Source organism: Alligator mississippiensis, chromosome 6 (assembly GCF_030867095.1).
Source record: "Alligator mississippiensis isolate rAllMis1 chromosome 6, rAllMis1, whole genome shotgun sequence".
Classification (NCBI taxonomy): domain Eukaryota; kingdom Metazoa; phylum Chordata; order Crocodylia; family Alligatoridae; genus Alligator; species Alligator mississippiensis.
Window position 1 is genome coordinate 91,359,292 of NC_081829.1, and position 25,395 is coordinate 91,384,686.

At 42.2% G+C, this 25,395-nt stretch overlaps 1 protein-coding gene across 7 annotated transcripts in view; it reads right to left on the reverse strand.

Annotated features, from left to right (window-relative positions):
* The window catches only part of ATRNL1 (attractin like 1), a 1,033,288-nt gene extending 1,032,806 nt beyond the window's left edge, over positions 1-482 (reverse strand). For all 7 annotated transcript variants that reach the window (XM_019485923.2, XM_059730100.1, XM_059730102.1 and 4 more), the window contains exon 1: positions 7-482. In XM_019485923.2, the coding sequence (XP_019341468.1) occupies positions 7-251 (245 nt within the window). In that variant the 5' untranslated portion in view covers positions 252-482. The remainder of the gene's footprint in view (positions 1-6) is intronic.
* Positions 483-25,395: the final 24,913 nt, after the last annotated feature.

Sequence of the window (25,395 nt, forward strand, 5' to 3'; positions counted from 1 at the left end):
ACTCACTTGAAGCGGCCCTGGCAGTGCTGGCACTGGTCTCCCACCCAGCCCTGGTCGCAGAGGCAGGTGGCGTTGACACAGCGGCCCGCGAAGCAGGAGGCTCTGTCGCAGGGCTTGCCCTGGGACACCTGGGCGTACAGCACCAGGTAGAGGAAGCCGTGGAGGAGCAGGCGGCTGTTGGCCTCCAGCAGCAGCAGCGAGGACGAGGAGGGGGAGAAGCAGCAGCGCCTCAGGACGCTGCCCGGCTCCATCGGGGAGCGAGGAGCCCGGTCCTCACACGCGGCCACGCGCGCGCAGCCCGCCTCCCTCCTCGCCCCCGGCTCCCATGGAGGAGGAGGAGGAAGGCGCGAGTGTGACCTTGTGCTTCCTCCTGCCGAGCGCACGCACGCGTGTGGCACCCCCGCGCGGGCTCCTCAGCATCCCGCCCGGGGACGCGGCCCCGCTGACAGCCGGGCAGCCATGTTTCATGCCCGTGCGCTCATCCCCGCACCGGACCGCCCCGCCCCGCCCCTCCCCCCGATGCAGTGCGCACCGCCCCGGCGCGGGGCTTAAAGGAGCCGTGTGATGGGGGCGGCGGGGGGCGCCTCGGCCCCGGCCCGGGGACCCGCCTCTGCCAGCTCACCCGCCATGGCTGCGGTCGGGGGAGCTGGGAGACGGGCCCTGCTCCCCCCCCGGGGAGAGGGTCAGCGGTCACCGGGCAGCCACCTGCCTCGTAGTCCGCGTTCGCCGCCACCGGCCTCAGGGCCCCGTAGTCACCCGTCAGCGACCTCGTAGCGTCACCTTTCAACGGCCTCATGGCGTCACATTCACCGGTCAGCGACCTCATCGCTTCACCTGGCAACTACCTCACCTTTCAACTAGGCCATCGCGTCATAGTCACCCATCAGCGACCTCATCGCTTCACCTTTCAACTACGCCATCGCTTCACCTTTCAACTGCGTCACTGCTTCATATTCACCCTTCAATGACATCATAGCTTCATATTCACCCATCAGCGACCTCATCGCTTCACCTTTCAACTACCTCACCTTTCAACTACGCCATCGCTTCATAGTCACCGATCAACTACGCCATAGCTTCACCTTTCAACTGCGTCATTGCTTCATATTCACCCTTCAATGACCTCATAGCTTCATATTCACCCATCAACGACCTCATAGCCTCATATTCACCCATCAGCAACCTCATCGCTTCACCTTTCAACTACCTCACCTTTCAACTACACCATAGCTTTACATTCACCTTGCAACTACCTCATAACTTCATATTCACCGGTCAGCTGCGTCATAGGTTCATGCAGGGGTGTTGGTTGTAGCCGTGCTGGTCTAAGGCATAGCGTCTCAACCTGGGCAGGAAAGAGCACTGGGGCCAGACGACCCCAATCTAGTCTCCTCTTAAAGCCCCCCAAGGTAGGGGAGAGCACCACCTCCCTTGGGAGCCCGTTCCAGATTCTGGTAACCCTCACCGTAAAAAAGTTCTTCCTGATGTCCAGCCTAAATCTGCTCTCTGCCAGTTGTGGTCATTGGTCCTAGTTACCCCAAGGGGTGCCCTGGTAAACAGAGCATCTCCTATTCCTTGCTGTCCCTCCCTGATGAATTTATAAACAGCCACAAGATCCCCTCTCAGCTTTCTCTTGCAGAGCCTGAAGAGATCCAGGGCCCTCAGTCTCTCCTCATGGTGCTTTGCCTGCAGGCCCCTAACAATAGGAGTAGCCCTTCTCTAGACCCTCTCGAGGTAGTCCACATCCCTCTTGAAGTGCTGTGCCCAAAACTGGACACAGTACTCCAACTGTAGCCTGACCAATGCTGCATAAAGGGGAAGCATCACCTCCCTGGACCTGTTTGTCATGCTCCTGCTAATGCATGATAAAGTGCGGTTAGCTTTACTGATCACTTTGTCACATTGACGACTCATGTTCATCTTCGTGTCAGCTGCTACCATGCTGCTGAGAAGGTCCTCCCCCAGCCTGTAAGCGTACTGGTGATTCCTTCTCCCTAGGTGCAGCACCTTGCACTTGTCCTTATTGAACTGCATCCTATTCTGTTACACCTGTGCGGGATGGGAGCGGTCCCAGGTTCTCGGAGGCGTGCGGCGGGCTGTGGCCAGCAGCCCTGGCATGCGGGTCGGGGAATGCAGGCCGGCGGACTAGAATTAGGCACGGACGCTTAGCGGTTGATTGAAGATTATTTTACTTACACCGAAGATGGTCGCGGTGCAGGCAGGAAAACTTGCTTGAGTTGCGGTTACAGACAGAAAAGAAGAGTGGACAAGAGTTCCTTCCACGCGAACCTCTAGTCCAATCCAGTTGAAGGCTCTAAACACGCGAGCCCGTTGCGTCAATCAAAGAAAACAACTCGGAGAAAGAGCTCTGGATACACTCACACGAAGTTTGCTAGGCTCCGTGGAACTTGCGCGCAGGGAAGGGGTTCGTCAAGGGATCATTCGGCGACGGGGAGAGGCCAGAGGTTGATCAGACCCCTATAGCCTTCTCAAGGTACGCGCTGGGTCCGATAGGCTCCGCAGCGCTTAGAGATCTTCATGAGACATGAAGTTCTCCTCCTCCAGATGGTTGTGGAGTCCTCCAACTTGGGCGGAAACCACTCAAGCCTCTTATATGGCTAGCAAGCCAATTGCTAGCCGCCACGTGGGAATAATTTAGAACTGGCCAATAGTGGGACACAAATTTGCATGCGGGTGGCGGGAACTCCTTTGCACCGTGCATTTCTCTTTGTAACTAAGAAATGCACCCTGCAAAGAAAGCTCCTCATGGCGGGAAATAGTTTAGCAGTGCCGAAGCGCACACAAACAAAATCACACCCTTGGGTTGTGACAACACCCACTTTTCCAACCTGTCCGGATTCGTTCCCTACCCTCTAGTGTGTTAACTTTACCCCATAATTTGGTATCATCTGTGAATCTGGACAGAGCACTTTCCACACCCTCATCTAAGTCTCTGATGACATTGAACAGCACAGGTCCAAGGACCGAGCCCTGTGGGACTCCGCTGCCCACACCTTTCCAGGTCGATACCGACCCACCCACCACCACTCTCTGGGTGTGACCCCTAAGCCAACTTGCCACCTGCTTGACCATATAATTATCTATATCACAGCCGCTCAGTTTATCTGTGAGAATAGGATGAGATACCATATCAAAGGCCATCTTAAAATCCAAGTAGATGACATCTACCTCAGTTCCTGCATCTAAACATTTTGTGACCTGGTCATAAAAAGAAACAAGGTTAGTCAGACAGGATCTACCTGCTGTGAATCCATACTGGTTGCCCTTTAGCATTGCTTTCCCCACTGGACTGCCACAAATGTGATCCTTAATAATTTGTTCAAAGGTTTTCCCGAGGATAGAGGTGAGACTAACCGGTCTATAGTTATCCAGATCCTCCTTCCTTCCCTTCTTGACCTGTTTAACCCTCTAGAAAAAAGGGAGTGAAGGTTGTATGTTTAGGTTCTTGTTGCTCGAGATCAGGGGTTTTCAACCTGTGGTACGGGTACCACCCATGATATGCAGACAATCTGTTAGTGGTACACGTTAAGAGACTTACTATAATTACCTCATGGGACAAATATTTGCTGGTGGTATTTAAGGTTGTATCGTTTTAAATTGGTGGTGTGCAGTCTGTCAGAGTTTGGGAACCAGTGCTCTAGATCAGTGGTTTTCAACCTGTGGTCCAAGGACCCCTCCCCAGACTAGGTCACAGATTCGCAAAAGTTTAGGGCTGGAAGGGACCTCGTGAGATCATCGGGTCCACCCCCTGCTTTGGGCAGGAAAGACTGCTGGGGTCAAATAACCCCAGCAAAGGTGTGTGTCCAGTCTCCTTTTGAAGATCTATCACAGAACAAACCATATCATCACTAAGCTGGCCTGAAGAGGCATCTGCAACCAGTGCATCTTGTTTGTGTGCACTGACTCACATTTTATATTTTCTGAGGAGTTTAACATCATCATGTTAAAAGAACATGCATTTAAAAAGAAAGAGAGACAAAGACTCCTTGCCTGTGTTACTACCATCACCTGGGATTATCCAAAAAGAAAATTCATAAAACCTAGAGCTAGCTCATCATCTAGACTTCTTGGTGCATAAAGGATCTGCTGGATCTGGCTGGACAATGCAGAAAGAAACAGAAGAGCCAGTTCAGTTCTGACAATGATCAATCAAAAGTATGTGAATTCCCCCACTTACAGTTCAAAGGGGTCTGCACCTCCACTGGAAATTTTTTAGGGGCTCCACACATGAATAAAGGTTGAAGCCACTGCTTTAGATTATCCTGCATCAAGTACCCATTTGTAACACCTTTCCTAAAGCCTCTGAGAACTTGGCTCCTGATAATCTTGGTAGCTCACAGAAACCTTCCTAGCATTATAGACAGGAGGGAACCGCCCCCCCCCCCCAAAAAAAAAAAATAATACCTCCATTAAAACTTTAAGATGCCCTATAGGATTTTTTTTCTTTAATACATAGTCTATTAATTAGCAATCTTCAACCTTTTCCATATCTTGTATCCATGATAGAACCAGAAATTGTCTGATATACCTTAATAACTAGTCATTAAGGCAGAGACCACTCAAACCTTTCTGAAACTAATTCCCTGAATCCTGGTTGAGACCTTGTCATATAAGTGATGTCTGATCTCACAGGAAATATAAGGATACTGTAATTAATTCCATCACTTAAAAACACATTAAAAGAGATAGTCCTGGGTGACAATTTTAGTTTCTAAGGCTAGATCCAAATCTGAAGTTTCCCAACATTCAACAATATGATATTTTCATTTTTCAGTTTAGCCCATGAAAAAGATGACCCTATGTTTTCCAGAATCTGGAATCAAATCCTGATCTGGACTTCCAAAAATCCAGGAGACTGAAATGTCCATTTACTTAGTTGCCACTGTGATGAGAATGGTACAAATTTCTTATTTAATATTTGTATGATGAGGTTTTCTAGAAGTCCAAACATGCTCTGCTAAACAACGTACACATACATGCAGAAAGACAGGCTCTGCTTTGAAGAACCACGGTCTTAACAAACAATAAAGAGCTGGTAGAGAAATAGAGGCACAGAGAAAAAGTAACTTGACCACCAGCTGGACAGAATGAGAAACAAAAATCTGGTGCTTACTGTTCTCAGTCCAGGTTCTGTCCACCATCTCCCTAATCAAGCCTAGATACATCATATCATTGTTCTGATTCAGGCTCATTTCTAAGCTATTGAATGTCTCTCTTTGTATGTGTTTTCTAATGAATTAGCAAGTTGATGCAATATGGGAGGAAATAGAAATTATTCTACAGCTTTGAATTTTATGGAAAAATCTTAGGCCTGACCTTCTACTGAGCAGTCTAATTGTGCCAAATTAAACGTAATTAAGTGTACTGAACAACCCTCTTCTGTTAAAGCGTAATACAAGACCAGCAACTCAGTTAATTTAAGATTACATATCAAGATACAAAGGGAGTTCAAAGACCATTTTTTCTCTTCAGACCACGTTAAGCAATTTTTAAATCAATAGAAAAGAAAGAGAGCATCATAAATAATATTTAGCCCACATACAACATTACTCCCCTTTTTTCTCTTTAGTTCCCACATCACAACCACCAAAACAGGAAAGCTTGCTCCATCTTTTTCTCACATCCAATGCAGATTTTGTTTCAGACCTGTGGAAGCCAGCCAACTTTTTAAAGCTGTCAGTCAAAACAAAGGTAATTGTAAAGGGGCACTGGAGCCCTTTAACAACCAAGCACTGTGTTCAATGCAGTGATCAGTATTCCAGCAATGCATTTGCCAATTTTCCCTTCTCAAGTATAAACATGAAAAAATATACAGGATGTTAAATTTATAATGGCCAAAGCAGACTTAAAGTTAAGAATTGTGGGAGCAATTTTTGGAGACGAATAGAAAGAAGATACTGGGAATCAAAAGAGTAGAAAAATTAAGAAAAAGTAGGTACTACCCTCTTGACTAAACAACGATGGAGTTCCATGGCTAAAATAGCTGAAATCATTCATAGCAGTTTGTAGGCTTGGGAGAACAGAAAGAAGTAATGCTGGACAGATGTCTCTTGACCAAAGAGTAACAGCCCACCCATGTAAATGAAGGAATGCAAATCTTGCTGCTGCATGTCACATCAGTCCATTAGAGGTTTCATAATTTTGGTAAATGAGTGACAGGCAGATTCCTACACGGGTTCTTTGGTAGACTAATTTGATGAAGAATTTTTCTGTCAGATCAAGTTAACAGACAGATTTGTCTGAGGGAAGTCAGGTCTGTCAATCCTTTCATCATTACATGCAGATTTGTAAGATATTCCATTTTCTTGGAAGCGTAGAAGTCTGAATCATTCCTCCTCCAAGTGTTGCACCTGGAAATAATCTGCCCCTTTAAGCATCTTACATATAAAATATATCTGGTGGAATTTCCAGCTGAAAAGCAAATAGGTAACCCATTCAGAGGACAAAAAAAATTGAGTTACTGAACAAGAGGGAACATTTTACAAGGTTAGAGAACAGAGAGAATCTGTAAGTGATGTTATAGGAAAGTCCGAGCAAATCCTTTCAGGAAAATACTTTGATTATAGCACAATGGTCTCCTAATAACTGGAACTAGAAGCAATATGATTTTTAAAGTGGAACCCACACCATAAAATATGTAAGTTGCCTGCATTTTGCTACATTAAGGTATTAAATAGAAAGGTGAAGTGAAGGCAAGGCTTCTTGAAACTACCCGTATACAAAGATGGGCCCTGGCAGGAAACATGTACCAGTACTATTGCCTCCATGTCCAAACAGGACAACAGTTAAGAAACTGTCCATCTATGTAAAGGAATTTAAATGATAACCCTTCATGTGGCAGGTTATTGGTGAATGAAAGGTCCTCAGGAACATTCCTGTTTCTTTAGCTGTAATTCCTGGAAGGCCTTGCAGAAGAGTATGTAGGCAACACTCATTCCATGCCTTTCTCCCCTATTCCATGAGCTGGTGTGCAACAAGTCCCCCGTTCTTAGCATAGCTACCCACTGGGGAGTCCAGTTTATGACTTACATATGTGCAGCCATGGTGAGGGGGTCATTATGAACTGGTAGACTAAATAAGAACAAAGGCAATGTTCCTGGGTGACCAGTTTACCCTATCGCAGCAATGCCAACTTTTGGATTGCTGCAAAGAATGAAACTCATAGAATCATAGAAAATTAGGGTTGGAAGGGACCTCAGGAGGTCATCTAGTTCAAACTCTATTCAAAGCAGGATGATCCCTAACTAGATCATTCCAGCCACGGCTTTTTCAAGCTGGGCCTTAAAAACCTCCAAGGATGGAAATTCCACCGCCTCTCTGGGTAACCTGTTCCAGGGCTTTACCATCCTCCTTGTGAGAAAGTTTTTCCTAATATCCAACCTAAACCCCCCTTGCTGCAACTTGAGCCCATTGCTCCTGGTTCTACCATCTGCACTGAGAACAGTCTAGCTCCATCCTTTTTGGGACCCCGCTTCAGATAGTTAAAAGCTATCAAATCTCCTCTCAGTCTTCTCTTCTCCAGACTAAATAAACCCAGTTCCCTCAGCCTCTCTTCGTAAGTCATGTGTCCCAGCCCCTGAACCATTTTTATTGTCCTCCACTGGACTTTCTCCACTTTGTCCACATTCTTTCTATAGTGGGGACCCAAAACTGGTCACAGTACTCACCCAGTATAGGCTGTCCAGAATCTCCTCTATGCTACACAATTACAACTCAAATCTACTAGTTTCTATTCCTAGCCCTGCCAAGGCCTTTGGGGAAGAGCAGCCGCAAAAACTAGAGGAGTTTGGGTCAGATGGACCATTCTGTGTTGTTTGCAACACTTACAAGAAAGTGTGTTTTACTTGGTGGAAAGAGACTTTACTGGACTAGCAAAACGCATTTGTCCTCATCAGTAGATTTTGCCCTCCTTTACCACCCTCCACAGTGATAAAGTTAATGCTTTTAGCACGTTCATGTTTGTACCATATAAATAGGTCAAATCCTGAAAGAAACCCTAACATTTTGAAATCCTGAAATCTTGCTGGCGTGCATGGGGTTTTTAATAAAAAGAATCTTCCTTACATTATTTATTTTTCCTAGAAGAATTCACCACTCCTTTCTCTAAATATGCCCCAAATGAATACTCTATTTTAATTTAGAAATGCATGAGACCCACAAGAAATCCCTGAACTATAACTCACTTAAAATATCTGCAGGCTGAAGCTAAAGTTTTTGAGAAGCCAGGATTTTACCTACTGCAGTGGATTTTCATGCATGTGCATTCTGCTTTAACAATTAGATAAAAGATTTGTCATTACTAGATTCATAGCTTCATAGATGTTAGGGTCAGAAGGGACCTCAATAGATCATCTAGTCCGACCCCCTGCATCAGCAGGAAAGAGTGCTGGGTCTAGATGATGCCAGCTAGATGCATATCCAACCTCCTCTTGAAGACCCTCAGGGTAGGGGAGAGCACCACCTCCCTTGGGAGCCCGTTCCAGACCTTGGCCACCCTAACTGTGAAGAAGTTCTTCCTAATGTCCAGTCTAAATCTGCTCTCTGCTAGCTTGTGGCCATTATTTCTTGTAATCCCCGGGGGCGCCTTGGTGAATAAAACCTCACCAATTCCCTTCTGTGCCCCCGTGATGAACTTATAGGCAGCCACAAGGTCGCCTCTCAACCTTCTCTTGCAGAGGCTGAAAAGGTCCAGGTTCTCTAGTCTCTCCTCGTAGGGCTTGGTCTGCAAGCCCTTAACCATATGAGTGGCCCTCCTCTGGACCCTCTCCAGGTTATCCGCATCCCTCTTGAAGTACGGCACCCAGAATTACATGCAGTACTCCAACTGCAGTCTGACCAGCGCCCGATAGAGGAGAAGTATCACCTTTTTGGATCTATTCGTCATGCATCTGCTGATGCATGATAAAGTGCCATTAGCTTTTCTGATGGCTTCGTCACACTGCCAACTCATGTTCATCTTGGAGTCCACTAGGACTCCAAGATCCCTTTCCACTACCATGCCACCCAACAGGTCATTTCCTAGGCAGTAGGTGTGGCTGAATAATAATAATACTTGAAAGGCCTTAAATGAGACAGGCAAATATGGAACCTCACAGATCTTAGTGACAAAGAAGGCAAATTAATATTTTATTTATTTTACTGGAAGGCAATATAGGAGAAAAAACAAACACTAGACATAGTCCCGTATTTTAGATACACACTGCTATAATGGTTAAATCTAGTTCTACCTCCTGTGGAAATAAGTTCCACAAGTTAACTATGCTTTGTATAAAATAAAGTTCTTCCTCTGGTTAGTTTTAAACCTCCCCTCTGATAATTTCAGAGTGTGCTCCCTTGTTCTTCTATTTTGTGACTTGATGAATAACACTTCCCTATTCATTTAATTCAAATCTTTTATGTTTATATAGCCCTCTATCATATCTGTCCTTCCCCCGCCTTAAGCCTCCTCTTTTCCAGGAGGCGTCGTAGCCTTTTTAGGCAGCTACTCCATGCCCCATTGTGGAAATCCATGGAAGTTCCATATATGGAAATCACATTGATGTCAATTAAAATGTTGGTTGTGCAAAAAACACAGAATCAGTGCTTTTTAAAAATCTCATATCTATAATGAAGACAAAAAAAGCTCATAGACAATCTTTTACTGAGATTTTTGTTGAAATTGCATGATTTCTATTCCTGAAGGAAAGAAGAGGAACATATTTCTCCATATTTCTTTTTTTAATTATGAACTTTGGAACAAGAATAAAGAAGTCCATTATAGCAAAAAGGAAGGTCAGTGAGGTGTCTTCAGGTGCATTTAGGAGAAAAAAAGGACTTCAAAACATCAGAAATTTTTTTCTGAAAGATGAAACCCAGATTTTACCAATACTGATAACATGACATTCTAGTTATTAGAAACATCAGTTCTGCTGTCTTGGAAAAGTCTCTCTGCCCAACAAAAAACATGTTATACAGTTAAAAATTATCAAAGAAATACAGCTAAGCTGTATGTGACTGACACTCCATCTATTAGACAACCATTTTGGGGGGGGTATCACAAAAGTAGTAAGTACTAGGGGACAGATGCAAAAGAGATTAGAATAATGGATTTACAGATCAGTTCAGGAAGAATATTATGTTGTGTAAGCTGTGCAAAAATGTTTGATGGGAGCACTTGTAGTATATATACGTAAAAAGAGGATGACATGAAAAGATAAAAAGGACAGGGACAGATATCTAGGGAGGGGCAGTACCGTGAATAGATTTGAGGATACAGACAAGAACGTTAAAACTGATGCAGTGAAAATGTGGAAGGCAATAGAGAGCTATCAAGTAGGCTATGACTTTGTCAAAGAAATGGCCAAGGAAATTTAAGGTCTGTTCAGTTTAATAGATTGTTATTCCATAACCTCAGCAGGTATACACACAGTGACTTATCATGAATCACAAAGGGGTAGAACTCAGGCCCTTTAGCAACCAAAAGACACAGGCTTTAGCCGCCTGAAATAGATGACCTTATCTTGCTCTGGGCAAGCAGTGAGCTCATAACCACTATTATAACTGTTGCAAAACAAGGAAGGATAAGCATTTTTTTTCTCCAGAGTTTGAATCAGAAAATCTTTGATCAGTTCTTCTGTTTGGACGAATCATTAGATGGAAGGAGTTGCAGACATAGCTATGTATGCACCTTCTTAACCTCATGATGAACATGGTCTGAAGATGCACATTGGTTCTGCTACCTTTCACACAGCCTCTGCTCATCCCACCGGCATACAGCAGTAGTAGAGGAGCTCCTGCAGATTTCCCGATATGCAACACAAGTAGTAGGATTCTCCTCCCATAGTCAGGAAATGAGCTCACTGCTGCCCATTTTGGACGTAGGTAGAGTTCTTTTAACTCTACCACAGCACCCTGGTGGTCGATTTTCAAGCCATGTATAGTGTGTTAGGGGTACAGTGTCACACAGTGATAAATACTTAATAAATGTTAACACATTGGTTTTGACCATGATTCATGCTTATTTTGAAGGATGAGAAAAGTAGGTGGTTGCATGACGTTTAAAGTGAAAGTTTATGACTCTCCCTCACTGACATGGAAGGTAAGCTCGTAAGCAATCTTGACGTACTTTTTTTAAATAATGATTTTAAGCGTGGGATTTAGTTTACTTTCTGCCTGTTGTTCCATGTAGAATAGATATTGCATATTGGTGTTCACACCAATATTTTGTAGCCTCCTGTAAATGATTGAAATTAATCTGGAAGACAACAACATTTACTAATATAAAATGTTCTTTCTGATGTCTATTATTCTGTACTCATTTCATTTGCACAAATAACTCCTTCTGGAGTTTCTCAAAATCTCCTTTGGTCATAACTTTTTTTTTTTCTTGTGAGCAAGTATCCACCACACAATTCCCCCTTTCTTCCATATCACTAATTTATCTATTTAACTTGTCCAGTACCTGTAATTATCTCTAGGGATAGAGTACTATTTGGCTATTTGTACAATTGAGAAAAAGTTAATTTATTTTTATTTTGTTTCTGATTGAGTTTTTAAAGTCTGGAAAAGTGCTTTACTTTTCCTTCTACAGTTAATAGACTGCAAATCAGCAAAACAGTAAAGCATTCATTTAAATTTAAGCACATGCTTAACTCTAGTTGGCCCCAATTTGATTTAAATGCCTTCTGAAGAACTAAGTGTGCTGTCCTATTGTTCTGAATAAGGATATTTTACTATAAGTTGATATCAAGTTGCTATAAAGGACTTTTTAGTAGCCTTTGAAAATCAAAATAAATCTTATCTACCAGTTTTCTTATCCGCTATTTCTTCGCATTTTCAAAATATAGGGGAATATTTATTTACTACATCAAAAGGCTTATAATTCTTTCCACCATTTATTAATCATTTAAGTGCTTGATAATTCTGTATTGAAATATTGCATCTGTTCGTTCTACAAATTCCCATGTTTATACTTCGCCTCTTATGAATAAATGGTGCAACTTTGGTCCCTTTTAGTTCTGCAGCATTTTTATTGCGCAGAAGGGCAATGACTATCACATATCTGTGTTCAGAATGCAGTTCAGCTCCTTTCATTTCTAGTTATCTGGAGCAATACCACCCAGCTTTGGTGATTATATTGTTTTGTTATAAATTCGATTTTTTCACTTTCTTTTTAAATATCTTTATCCTCAATAAGAGCCAATGTTAAGTATTTGTAGAGACTGTTCCCCACGGAACATGTTTTTCCACCCCTCTGGGTGAACAATGCAGAAAAAGCATTAACTTTTCTTCAACTTCCTTATCCTTTTTGATTACTGCATTTGGAGCCTCATGGACTTCCCTGTGGTCTTCCCACTTCTTATGTACATAGGAAATTCCTTATTTGTCTCCTTATTTGTCTTTGTATTTTTAGCTAAACATGAGCTTACATGTATGCACTAATTGGAAGCAAAAACATTGTCAAGAAAGTCCAAAGTGGAAGTAGAGGTAAAATTAGGTGTATTCAAATTAAATATGCTACAGTCATTTGCACACAAAATCTTGAGAACGAGTAGCATCTCTAGAAAGAAGAGAGCCAGTGGGAAGAAGTGCAACTAAAAGTACCTCATAATTCTAATTAACTGTCAAGGAAATTGTAGCATGTCCTTGTGATTAAAACAAAGGACTGGAAAACACAAGACCGGTGTTCTATTCCTACTCCAGTCATGAACTTCCAGCGGGACCTCAGGAAAATTGTTTAATCTCTCTATTGAGAAAAAGGCCATTTATTCTTATTTTGTTTCTGATTGAGATTTTAAGGTTTGGAAAAGAGCTTTACCTTTCTACTTCTTAGTTAGTAGACCCCAAATCAGCAAAACAGTAAAGCATGCCTTTAGAGACATACATTAAGCAGGAAAGGTGCCATAATTATAACACTACCTAACTGTAAGGATAAATTAATTTAACAGTGTAAGGGCCAAGGAAATGTCAATATCAAATTGTGCAAGTTTTCTGACCACAAATACTGTCCTTTGCTCTGGTCAGTCACTGGTAGGGATGTCCATCAGGGTGCAAATGTTCCAGGTTGCAAACTTCATTACTTGATCTGGACCACAGATAAAATGATCCTACTGAGTGCAGTTTTCCAGTCAGATGAAATAAGACAAACTATGCTTAGGGCACCTTTTCTAGCCAACTCTCCATACCGGATTAGCTGAGAGAATCCATGATAGGTCTGAAAAGTCATAACCAATTTGTGCCAAATTGCACATCTGTCACAGTTCCAAGTAAAAAAAAAACCCATTAAACAATCATTGCTAGGACCTGGTTTAAATCGCAGACCCAGTTCGCAAATATCATGGCCTGATCATTATAGGGGCTGCTGTTTTTATGGCATGCCCCCCACACCCCCCGACTGACTGAGGGGGAAGGTTTGGGGCCATCTGGCTGACTACGCGCAGCTCCCAGTGCCAGGCTGGGGGCAGGAATCAGCAGTGTCCAGTGGGGGGGAAGAATATTTGGTGTGAAGTGGGCGGGGGGGGCAGTGCATGGATGGTATTGCTAACACATGGGGGGCTGATGCTCCTCAGCTTTGCCTGCTGCTGCCCCTGCCCCTAGCTCCTCTCACACATGGGGGTCCACTGTCCATCACCCTCACCCACCACTGTCCCTTCCCCTGGCTCCACTCCACAAGCAGGAGCCCCACTGCAGCAACACCAAGCACTTCCCTCCCGCTGCCTGCCTGGTCCCTCCTAGCAATGCACTGCTGCTGATGACACTTGCAACAAAACTGGAGTACAAAACTTCAGACAGCATCACTCCCAAAGTCATTGGTAGCACACAAGCCTCTCCACCATGTCAAGGTTGAGATCCTTGGGAGGGAGGGTAGTCTGTCCCTTTCAGGAGGAGCAGTCAGTTCTGTTAAGAAAACCCAACTGTGAGGCATTTGGGCAAGCAAGGAGTGTCGTACTAAAAGCTCCCCAGAGGATAAGCGAAAGAGGAAGAAGCTGTGAATGGTACAGGTTTGTGCAGAGAGGGGCCAACCTGCTGTGCTGGGGTCAGAGCAAAAAGGGGCTCCCCTCAGTGTCCAAAAAAGGACAAAAGGGACTCCACTTTGGTTTGCTGTTTACTTAAAAATGCCCAGTGTCCTGTGGCCTGCATGATGTGCAGCTCCCTGCCACTCAAGTTGAACAGCCCTGCTATACAAAAATCCCCCAGAAATATGGGGGACACAGAAAGAATTTGTTTGTATGCAAACAAGGCTGCAATTTAATGGCACCATGGAGATTTAGCTGAGTAAATTGTAGGATTGGAAATCTGGTATAAAAAGATCTAGCTTGTTCAGGAAGGAAAAGCAAGAGGCTGTATGGCTTTGTTTTTCGGAGTGTATATACTTGCCTTGAAGTCTATGAAGCAGTAAACGACACATTCTCACCCAGAGTGTCTGTGGGTTATGATAAAAGGGAAAGAAAACAGAGAAAATGTCATTGTAGGGATCTGTGACAGGTCCCTAATTAGGAAGGGAAGATGGATGACAGTTTTTGGTCAACTCATAGAAGCATAAAAAGAATGGGACTTGGTAGAGACTGGAGATTTATTTATCCAGTTACCTACTGGAAAAGCAAGATATTATATGTTAGGATGCTGGCCAGTCCAACAAGTCTTTGGAATGAGTTAGGTACAACTTTTTGTTTCAAAAGGTGGAGGAAACTATTAGGATAGTGTCTGTTATAGATTAGATTCTTACTAAAAGGGAGTAACTGGTTTAAAATCTGAAGTTGGCATGGATAAAAGTGAAAACAAAAGGACAGATTACAAATCAAAAGAAATGGAGAAGTGAGAGCATCAAAAGAAAAGACACTGGGCTTCAAACTCATGGAAATGGCAAATCCCTTGAGAAAATATTCTAAGAGAAATAGGAGTGCAGTTTATTAAATACACAACAGCAAACCATCCTGATATGGAGGCAATATGGTTGCCTCAAGATCTCTTTAATGACGTGAAAACAAATAGAAATCCTCCCCAAGAAAGCAGAAACAGAGACATGTGACTAAAGACAATTTAAAAAAAAATAGCTTAAGCATTTAGTGTAAGTAAAGAAAAATCTGTTATAAAAAGTCATAACAGGATAACAGGCAAAAAGAAGAGTTTTCATAAATATTATCGGAAGAATACAAAGGGAAGTATAGTTTCATTATTTAATGGGGAAAAAAGCATGTGTAACAGTTTACATTGCAAAGGTTGATGTATTCAATACCATCCTTGCTTCAGTGTTCATAAAAAAGCTAATTGTGACCAGGTGCTTAACATAATGGATTGAAACAGTGGGATAGAAAAGAAAGCCAAAATTGAAAAAGAACAGGTATTAGAATATTTTAGATAAATTTGATGTATTCAAGTTGGCAGGGGCAGAGGCATAGTGAGCTCATTCAAGGGCCACGGCAGTCATGTGCCAACCACTGTAGTGCAGGGGGGATGAGAGGGGAAGTCTTACCTGCCTCTGCTCTCTGCACAAGGAACACAGATGCTACTGCTATTGCTGCCTTTCCTGTGCAGACAGACCAGGGGGCAGGGGAAGGAGAAGGGGGAAGGGGAGAGGAGAAGAGGGAGAGAGAGTCCCCATAGCAGCTTCATAGCATGGGCTCCCCATATCCCCATTCATGCTACTGGATGCTGGACTACACCTGCTGGGGAAAACCTTCCCAAGAAAGGGAGAGCACCATTCCATGTATTCCCCACCTCCCCAGTGCACTGCTGGGAGCAGGACTGCTCCTATGGCCAACTAGGGACAGCATTGGGTTGTCCTTGCCAAGGTAAAGATTCCTGGGAGGATTCTGCCACCCCCTCATATTTAGTGCCTGGGGCTGGTGCCATGTTCACCCCATCCTAGTAATGGTACTGAGTAGGAACTGATAAAAGTCAAGTCAAGTCAAGTCAGTCCCAAGGTCACATAGACGACTGGGGCACCTTTGATGTAGCAATAACTTCCCTCCATTATTTCCAGTCTTTTGCAGTGCTTGTAGAATCAGGCCGTTTTAATCCCATCCAGTCTTTGATGTTGATGGTCCAGCTTGTCCTAGGTCTTCCTCTTCTGCAGGATCATGTTGGTAAGGGTGCTGGGCATTCTTGTTACACGTCCAAACCACTGCATCTTTCTTTCTTTTTTATGATTTTGAGTAGGGGTTCGTATTTTCTGACTTCTTGTCTGATTTGATCTTTCACAGATTTATTTGTTCTGTGTGCAGTGTAGAGTGTGCATCAAAGTCTTCTAAAGTACCAAATTTCAAAGGTTTCAATTTGCTTCTCTAGTGCTCTAGTGCATGTTTAGGTCTTGCATCTTGCAGCTACAGAGTTGTTGAAATTACAATAGCACATAGTAGGTGGAGATTCATCTTCATTGTGATGCTGCTGCTAGTCCAGATTTTCTTCAGTTTTGCTAGTTGTCCAGTGGCGTGGCAATTTTTGTTTTCACTGCTTTTTCTGATGTAGCATCTTCTGTGATGGTTGCTTCAAGGTACTTAAAGCTTGTTACTTTTTCTAGCTTCTCATTACCAAATTTTACTGATGCATAATCATTGCTACTAGCTGATATTATAATTGATTTGCTCCTCTCTGCACTGGTTTCATTCCATCTCTTTGTAGCTTTATGCAGCCTTTCTGTTATTTCCTTAAGCTCTTCTGCAGCTCAAGCTATTAGATCAATGTCATCAGCAAAACAAAGGTTGCTAATTTCTCATCCTCCAAATGACACTGTTCCAGTGAAGTTCTCTAAGGCATCTGATTTGATTTGTTCCAGGTATAAATTAAATAAGCATTGTCAGAGAAGACAACCTTGGCATACTCCTACTGATGTTGCAAACCACTCCATAAGATTGTTGTCAAGCAGGACTCCATTATTTGTATTGTTGTAGAGTTCTTCTATAAGAGTTATCAATGTGGGACTGATGTTATGCTTCTTCATTATCAGCCAAAGTGCTTTTCACCACACCCTGTCAAAAGCTTTTTTTAAAGTCTGTGAAATTCTATTGGAGATCTTTTTCGTGGTTACAGTACTTTTCACGCATGCGTCTGAAGTTGAAGATCTGTTCTGAGATGCTTCTTCCAGATCTGAATCCACCCTGTTACTCTGCTAATACAGTCTTTATTTGTGGCTTGAGCCTATATTATTCTAAGAAGCACCTTGCCTGGATGACGGATGAAGCTAATGGTGCAGTAGTTGGTACATTGATATAGATTTCTCTGTTTTGGGATAGGGATTATTATTGATTTATTGATTTTGTCCGGTGTGGTGGCCAAGTTTTCCTTTTCCATATCTTATTGCAGATTTTGTACCGTATGTCAATTGTCTTGTTTTCTCTTCTTAATAGTTCTGCACGTACATTGTCCAGGCCAGTTCCTTTTCCATTTTCATGCTTTTGATAGCTTCTTCTGATGAAATTCATCTTAGAGTATTTAAGGAACCAGTCTAAGTAGTCTCTGAACCATGAAAGGCTATCTTTGAGAATTCGTAAAGGGAAATCCCATAGAACCAGAAAAGGGTGAACCTATTTTCTAAAAGGGAAAAAGGGAGATTCTGCAAATTAACAAACAACTAACTTTGATTCCTGCAAGATATCAGAACAAGTTATTAAACCATCAATGTATAAGCATCTAAAGAGAAGGGTATATAAACAGACAACATAGATTTGTCAAGGACAAATTGTGTCAAGCTCATGTCATTTCCATTTTCAATCTCTCATTCATATGGGGTCAGACTCAACTTCCAAATCTATGAACCATTGTCTGGTGTTGTCGCACAATGTGTGGATTCCAGCTGCCAGGTCTGGGCATTTGTAAAGATTGCAACTTTTAATTAAGTGCTATTCTGTTTGTTGGACACAGGGGGCTGTCCAAGGTGTTCATCTTGTGAAGTGTTATTTTGAAGTGTCTATATCCAGATGTCAGTCACTTCAGCTTGACCCACACTTCTTTGTCAAGATCGTGCCCAATGAGTACTTATTTCGTGTCAGGATGTGTAAAGTTAAATGACTAATCATTTAACTGATAAGTGCTGTGATAGCCAGTTAGCTCGGGGTGCAGTCTGACAGGGAAAGCGGGGAACGAAGGGAAGGGAAGCCACACAGTGCCCCAGCAGGAATCAGAAGGCAACAGGGCAAGCAGGAGGGAGGGAGAAGCAAGGAGGGGAAGGGATCGGGAAAGAGGCAAGGAGGTCTAGTATCCACAGCCTAAGAGAAAAACAGCTTCATCAATTAAGCAATTAGCTGCTCATTTACAGGTGCTTCATGTGGACTGTGTTGTCTGGCTGGGCTTGCCTCCTCCCGGCTCCCACCAGTCAAAGGGCTCCAGGAGCCAGAAACAGCTCCCGGCAGCAGTTGTATTATCTGTTATTGCTTAATTGTTTAACCGAAGAGGTTAAACGAATATTTTTTTTTAATTATATTTACATCCCTAGCTTAGTATTGATATAAAAACACTGTAGGAATAGGTCTGATCTTTCCCAGCAGTTGTCCCACTCTGTTGGGGCCCATAGGTTTGGTTCAGCATCCCCAATCTCTCCCAGGAGCTTGTGCACTTCATGTATAAACTGTTTACAACTTGCATGCCTCTTAAGCCTGCATCTATTCGGGTCTTCAGTTAACAGTTGATGGAGCAGGTGATTTTAGTTATCTCTTGCATCTATTGCCAGGAGTGATGTTAGGTTCTTTCTTCTTATATCACGTGGTCTAATGCCTGAGAGTACAAGGAGTACATCTGTCTGTGATTTATGCAACCTGTTATGAGTCTCAATGCACTGTTAAGTATAATGTTGTGCTTTTTAGTGTGACAACTTCTGGACCATCCTAGAGCACAGTATTCTGCTGGGGCATATACCATTGCGAGTGCAATGGTTCTGAGCACTTTGAAGTTGGCCCCTTACTGTGCCAGCTAAACATCTTTACTCCTAACTTTGTGAATCTGATTGTTATAGGTGAGGGAACAGTCTAATGCTAGTCCTAGATAGGTTGGGGTACGCTTATGGGGATGGATGTGGTTGCCAACTCTGATATTCAGAGTGCTCTTAGCACAACAGCTATCCGAGTGATGATACTGATTTATTGATGCTCAGCTTTAAGTGCCACTTGCGGAGATAGTTCTATATCAGTACTCAGTATCTTTTCCAGTTCTGTCATATTGATTCTTTGGGCTACTACAGCGACATCATCAGCATACATGTATCACTTACATGTTGTATGCAGAAAGTCTGAGATATATATATTGAAAAGTATTGGTGCTAGCACTGACTCTTGAGGGACTCCATTCTTCAGAGTTCATACTCTGCTTTTTTTCTCCTTTGCAAGTACTGAGTTTGAATGATCTACTGCAGATCATGTTCATGATGAAAGCACATAACTTGCAGTCAGGTATCATAGAGTGCAGTTTATATTTGAGGCCTTGGTGCCACAAAATATAGGCATCCATAAGGTTGGCATTTATAAGGTTGATAAAGACCGCACCTGTTTTCTGCCTCATTTCAAATCCATTTGCTACGTCAGATGTAAGTAATGTAACTTGGTCAGTGGTACACTGCTTTTTCCAAAAGCCAGCTTGTTCTTTTGGCAGCTGGGGATCAATGATGCTGTCTATTCTGTTCAGGACTGGGCACTCCATCAGTTTGTATGTAAGACAGCGTAGTGAGGTGGGGCAGTAGCTTGTTGATACTTGGATAGTCTGGTGTTTTATTGGGTTTTCAGGATAGCAATGACATCAGCTTACAGTTAAATCCTATGAAATATGAAATTTCATTTCTACCCAGGAGAACTTTTACAATCTTTTCTCCGATGCCTGATGAAGGGTGTTTGTGCTCGAAAGTTTGCAACTAAAGACTTTTTTTTTTTTTTTTCTCAAAACCTCTACCAGGAGCCCTGATTGCTTTTTCCTCTAAACCAATAGAGCTACAACCTGGATACCCAACTAGAAATAGGGCATTTTGTTATACCACAAGGACTTATATCAGCAGGCTATATACAAATCATAGGATTCAGAAAGGTTTATTGAAATTACATCGATATACCAGTTTCAATGAAAGCAGTTTATTATCCTCCTTTTATTTTTTTACAGTAAAGTTTGGATGCACAGTACATTTGGAATTCTTTATATTACATTCTTCTCTTCCCCAGACAAGGCAAATGATTTTGTCATTTATGACAAAACAGAAAAACCAGACATTAGAATGAAGCATCTTCCATCTGTTTAAATAATCCAAGTGTCTAATTACACTGCCAAAAATAATTTATCATAGAGGCCATTCTCTGAAACATCTTTTACTGAGGAGCTTTCATAGTATAAGAAAAAGTAAAATTCATTTACCTAATTTTTCATCCTGATTTATCAACTAGTTGACTTCATTGATTTCAGTAACTTAGTACCATCGTTCTGTATTATACAGAGCTGTTCATTCTAGATACACACACACACCCTTCACACCCTTTGGTGCAGATATTCTTGCATACTGCATCTAGAAATTACTGCAGTATTCTTACTAGTTTAAAGCAGCAGTTCTCCTGGGCTGTGAATAACTCTGCAAAATAATTATTTAAAAATAACATACCTCACTTTTGAAGAAAGTTTAGGAGTATACATTTATCTAGAATGACACAGCATAACAAGCTGATCTTTCTGCCATAAAAACAATATTGATTTGACAGCACTTTTATAAATAAAACACTCTTTTATTATATTTGGAAGATGAGTTCTGTAGAGGTTTGTATGAAGTTAAGTTTAATAGAATAATCCATGCTTGTAAAATAGATTTTTTAAAATAAGTGCTTTTCAATTTGTTTTTATTTATGTTTCCCCTACCCACCTAACTGCCTCTCCTTTTGAGATATTTAAACAAAAAATGGTTTATTTAAAAATATATATTTATTAGTATACTAAATTCATAACTTGGTTGGCAACACTCTTGGCCATCATAGAATGGAGATCACACAGTAAGACTGGGTGTCACCGTTTGTATAGATAGTGCTATATGAAAAGGTCCTGATTCTGTTAGATATATCATCCATCAGGGGCTGCACTGTGCTGAGCATCTTAAACTACAACAAAGTGGGCTAGTGTGTAGACCCAAACTATATAGTCCAACTAGTCAAAGGACATCCATTGGTTGGGAAGGGAGACTGGGGATACATGTTCATGCACACCCTCTTGCTGTAAGACTTGATCCTGCAAGATGTTGAGTGTCCTGTCCTGATCCAAAAAATGTCTTAAGTACTTGAACGGTCACACTGATGCCACTTTTCAAGATGAGGACCTATATGGCCAAAATTACCACCCTCCCCCTTAACATACACCTCTGTATAACACAGAATTTTTTATACAATTACAAAATACCACCCTCCCTGCTTAACACACACATACCCACACCCCCATCCACCCCTTTTTCTGGTAGTAAAAAATGAAGCTTCTAGCACACTTTTTAAATATGTAGGGATTAACTCCAGTCAATTCACTGACAATACCTTAGATTAAAAAAAAAAACTGTTTGATGTCCAAGGCTGTGTATGAACACCTGCCAAATGCATAATGGATGCCACATCTGCCAGCTATGAATGTCTGCCTAGAAATAGCTCTGGCAATCAGATATATGGGCAGGAAATGGATTCTGCTGTCTGTCAATTGACAGAAAGTTGTACCCACAGGATGAAGACAGCCTATAACTTTAGGAGTAGATAGATGTAGGTCCACAGACTCAGGTACATGTTATACTGGCCACCTCAAATAGCACTGCCATGTGCCTTAGCCAGTCACTGAATTGTGGGGAGGGAGTATTTTAAAAGGTATGGATGCTAATTTGCCTGTTAGCTAGAGTGCTCCTGATGCAGTCAGCTATACATAGGAAAAAAAAAAGAAAACTGTCTGTGGGATGGCAGTGGCTGTTTACATCTTCAGGTCTCTAGTGAAGCAACATGAAATTCAATGTTAGCTAACTCAGCTACAGCTCTTGCTCGTTTGGACTTCAGCATAAGCACTAACACAGAGACGATGGCATGAACATGGAAGAAAAATTATCAGCAGCTTCTAGTCACCTAGAAAGGAAGATTAAAATCAAGAAATTTCCTGTCGGAGTGGGGAAATGCCATGACATTCATTTTACCCTACATTCATTGAAATCTGTGAAGTGTTTGACTCAGGTTGGCATACTTCCAAGAAAAGAACTTTCACTCACAAAAATGGATTTGTAATGTTCAGGACAAGCTGCTACACTGTTCATTCTTCCAGGTGGCTCATTAAGTATTTTCTGAAATCCTTACCCCAAATTTATAAAGAAAAATTAGGTACATAATTGACAGTATGCACAAAACAAGAAAAGGAGGCAAGGACAAAACACATCTATGCCTGAACAGAGAGTAAATGGGATTTTTGTATAGAAAAATTATGCAAGGGGGAGGCGTCTAACTCTCCAACCATATTTTACACATTGAACTAGATTATAGTGTTTCTCAACCTTTTAAGTACCAAGTACCCCCTAACTTCTGAAAATTTTAACAAGTACCCCAACACTCAATTTTCCAGGGGATTTTATATTTACAGACTAATGTATACCATATGTTGGAAGAAGGGCTGTGTATATAAGGCTGTGATATGACAGATGTCTGATCTGGTGTGGGTAGGGTTGCCACCTTTTACACCTAGGCGCACAACTCAAGTATGTACCTGGGCTAGAGGTGATGTTGGCCAAAGCTAGGACAGCTGAACCCAGTGCTGCACACCAGCTTATTACTGGGGAATTTAAATTTTTTCCATAGTTTTGAGAGGAGGAAGGGGCAAAAGAGAGAGGAAAAGAGGGTGAGACAGTGTGCTAGGATACCCGCGTACCCCCTGCCTGTGTCTCACGTACACCCAGGGCTACGCGTACCACAGTTTGAGAAACTATGAACTAGAATACAGGCCGTTATCCCTATGCACTTTACAACATGGGGTTTGTGGAGTGTAGATGCTTATAATCACTGACCAACAGGCCACATCCTGGCCCTATGCCCAAACCACCTTCCATAACAGACGACACAGAGTATAGTTCTGTTGTGTACAGGGCCTGTCAAGCCTTTTTATGTGCCCAAGATACAGAAGAGCAGCACCATCCAACAAAGCCACAGCAGTTCCAGTGCTTTGCCAGGAGCACATGGGGCAGGCGTGAGGAGGGAAGGAGAGGGGACTGCCACAACCACTAGCGTGATGTGACAATTTCATATCTGCACAGAAATATGAAAATAACTTAGCTTTGTCCAGGAGACCATGATAGAGTTATTACTATGGCCCAACTGAATGGTAAAATGATGAGCAATTTGGAATTAAATTAAGAATATAAGCTGTTAAAGCATTCAGATCCCCAGACTCAAATAAAACTGAAAACCTTTGAAATTAAGCGGGCTCCTTGTCCTTATCGCAATCTGAAGCCATTGCTGGTTTGGATACTACAAAAGAATCCAGGCTAGATTGCTTCCCATTTAACACACTGGCTTCTAGCACACCACATTTTTCTTGAGATCTACGTTTTCATTTTAGCTTCTAGAGTAATAGAACACCCATAGAAAAAGACACAAAATAAGACATCTTAAATACTTTGATCCTAACTGTCGCTTGATGTCTGCTCCCTGGAGTGATAAGGGGCTCTCTCCACTTTATTCCCAGCACAGCCTAGCAAAATGCAGACTTTGTGTCAAAAACTCATTTCTTCTCCTAGAGTTTCCTTTATTTTTAACTAACAAATGAAACAATGTTCACTTACTAATAAATGAATCAATGTTCATTTAAATTGAAATGCAGTTAAATGAGGCCTACCTGATGAGGCTGCTGGGGTGAGTCAACCAAGCAATTCTCTTAGCAAATGCCAGTGAGGATACCCCATTACACATGCACCCAAATTTGCTCTATTTTCTTAGATTCATATACTGAGAGTTTAAAAACACCGTGTTTCTGTGGCACGGGCAATTACATTTCCATAGGTGCTATGAAAAGGATCCTTTACCTACTTTCACACCCATGCTCACAACCATGCAAGGTTTCTTGATCACTGCATGACAATTCAAAACATCACAAAAACAAAAAGTAAATATCAGGTAATGTAAGTAATCAAATAATGTTGCAACATCATGAAGAGAATTCAGAAAACAAAGTCAAGACAAATTAAAACTGAAAACAAGTAGTACCACTTACACAATTAAGCAGGGCTGAATCCTCCCCACAGTCACTGATTAGTTTGTACGTTTTATCAACACTCTCTCCCCTCTATTTGTGTCTGTGGAAAGCAAGCCCTGTTGGACAGGGATTCTCTCTCCTGTGTTTTTACATGACCCAAAACTGTGGGCTACAAGCCCAATTAGACCCATTGGGTATTACAATAGTGTAATTATTTACTCTTAGTGGGAAAAGAAAGGCGTTTTCCATAAGGTTTTTGAATGTGAGGAGGTATACACTGGGCACATCTACACAAGATGCTTAATACCCATTGGACTAATTCTACTCTGCATTAGCGTGACAGGCAAAACCTGTGCTAATGCGCGAGAGATTAGTGTGGGCATTAAGCGTCACACAAAAAGCGTTCATCTGCGTTAACACACAGTAGCACTGATTACAACGCATTAAGTTAGTACCTGGTATTACAGCACATTAATGAATGTGTAGATGCGCCCACTGAGAAGGGAATGAGTTCCACCATCTTACTATCCCATCTCCATGACAAAAAAAATTCAGTTCTTCGGTGACCTGTGTGGAAGAAGAAAACCCCAGGCCTTAATTTCTGCTGACTTCTTGAGTTAGTGCACTATTTGCTAATGATTGCTTTTTCCCCGCCTATTTTGCAATCTGCTCTTTCTCCTGCCCTTTTCCCTTGTTGAGCTGAGTAGACCTATGAGGTCAATAGGTCAAACCACAGTCTATGCCCTCTTGCAACTTTCTGGTTCAAACCAGTTTTTCTTTGACTTGTTATCTCTTGTGTCATGTGACCTGAATTGAAACATATAAAAGGCTTGCCATAATCGTCTGTTGGGGGGGGGGGGCATGCGGGACTGATAAGAGGAAGCTCTGTCTGTCCGGTGCTCTCCCCAGCAGCTGCTTGTATAATAAAGGTCTCTGACAACTTCGTGACCAATCAATAGAGTGAAGCCTGTTTCTTCCACACCTGAGATACAACAGCAGACCTTTCAGAGATGCAGCTGTGCTCAGAGCAATCAAGAAGAAGCTAAGGGGAGAGAGTATTACCATGACTAGGATTCTACAAGTAGCACTTGATATTAATAATTTGTAAAGCACTTAGATGCCCTTCAGGGGAGGGGGAGTGCTGTTATATATTGCCATTATTCCCCAAGCCTTTTCCCACAGTCACCAGGTAACAATGTAAATAGCAAGGGAAATTCCCTCAATATCATTTTTAAATTAAAT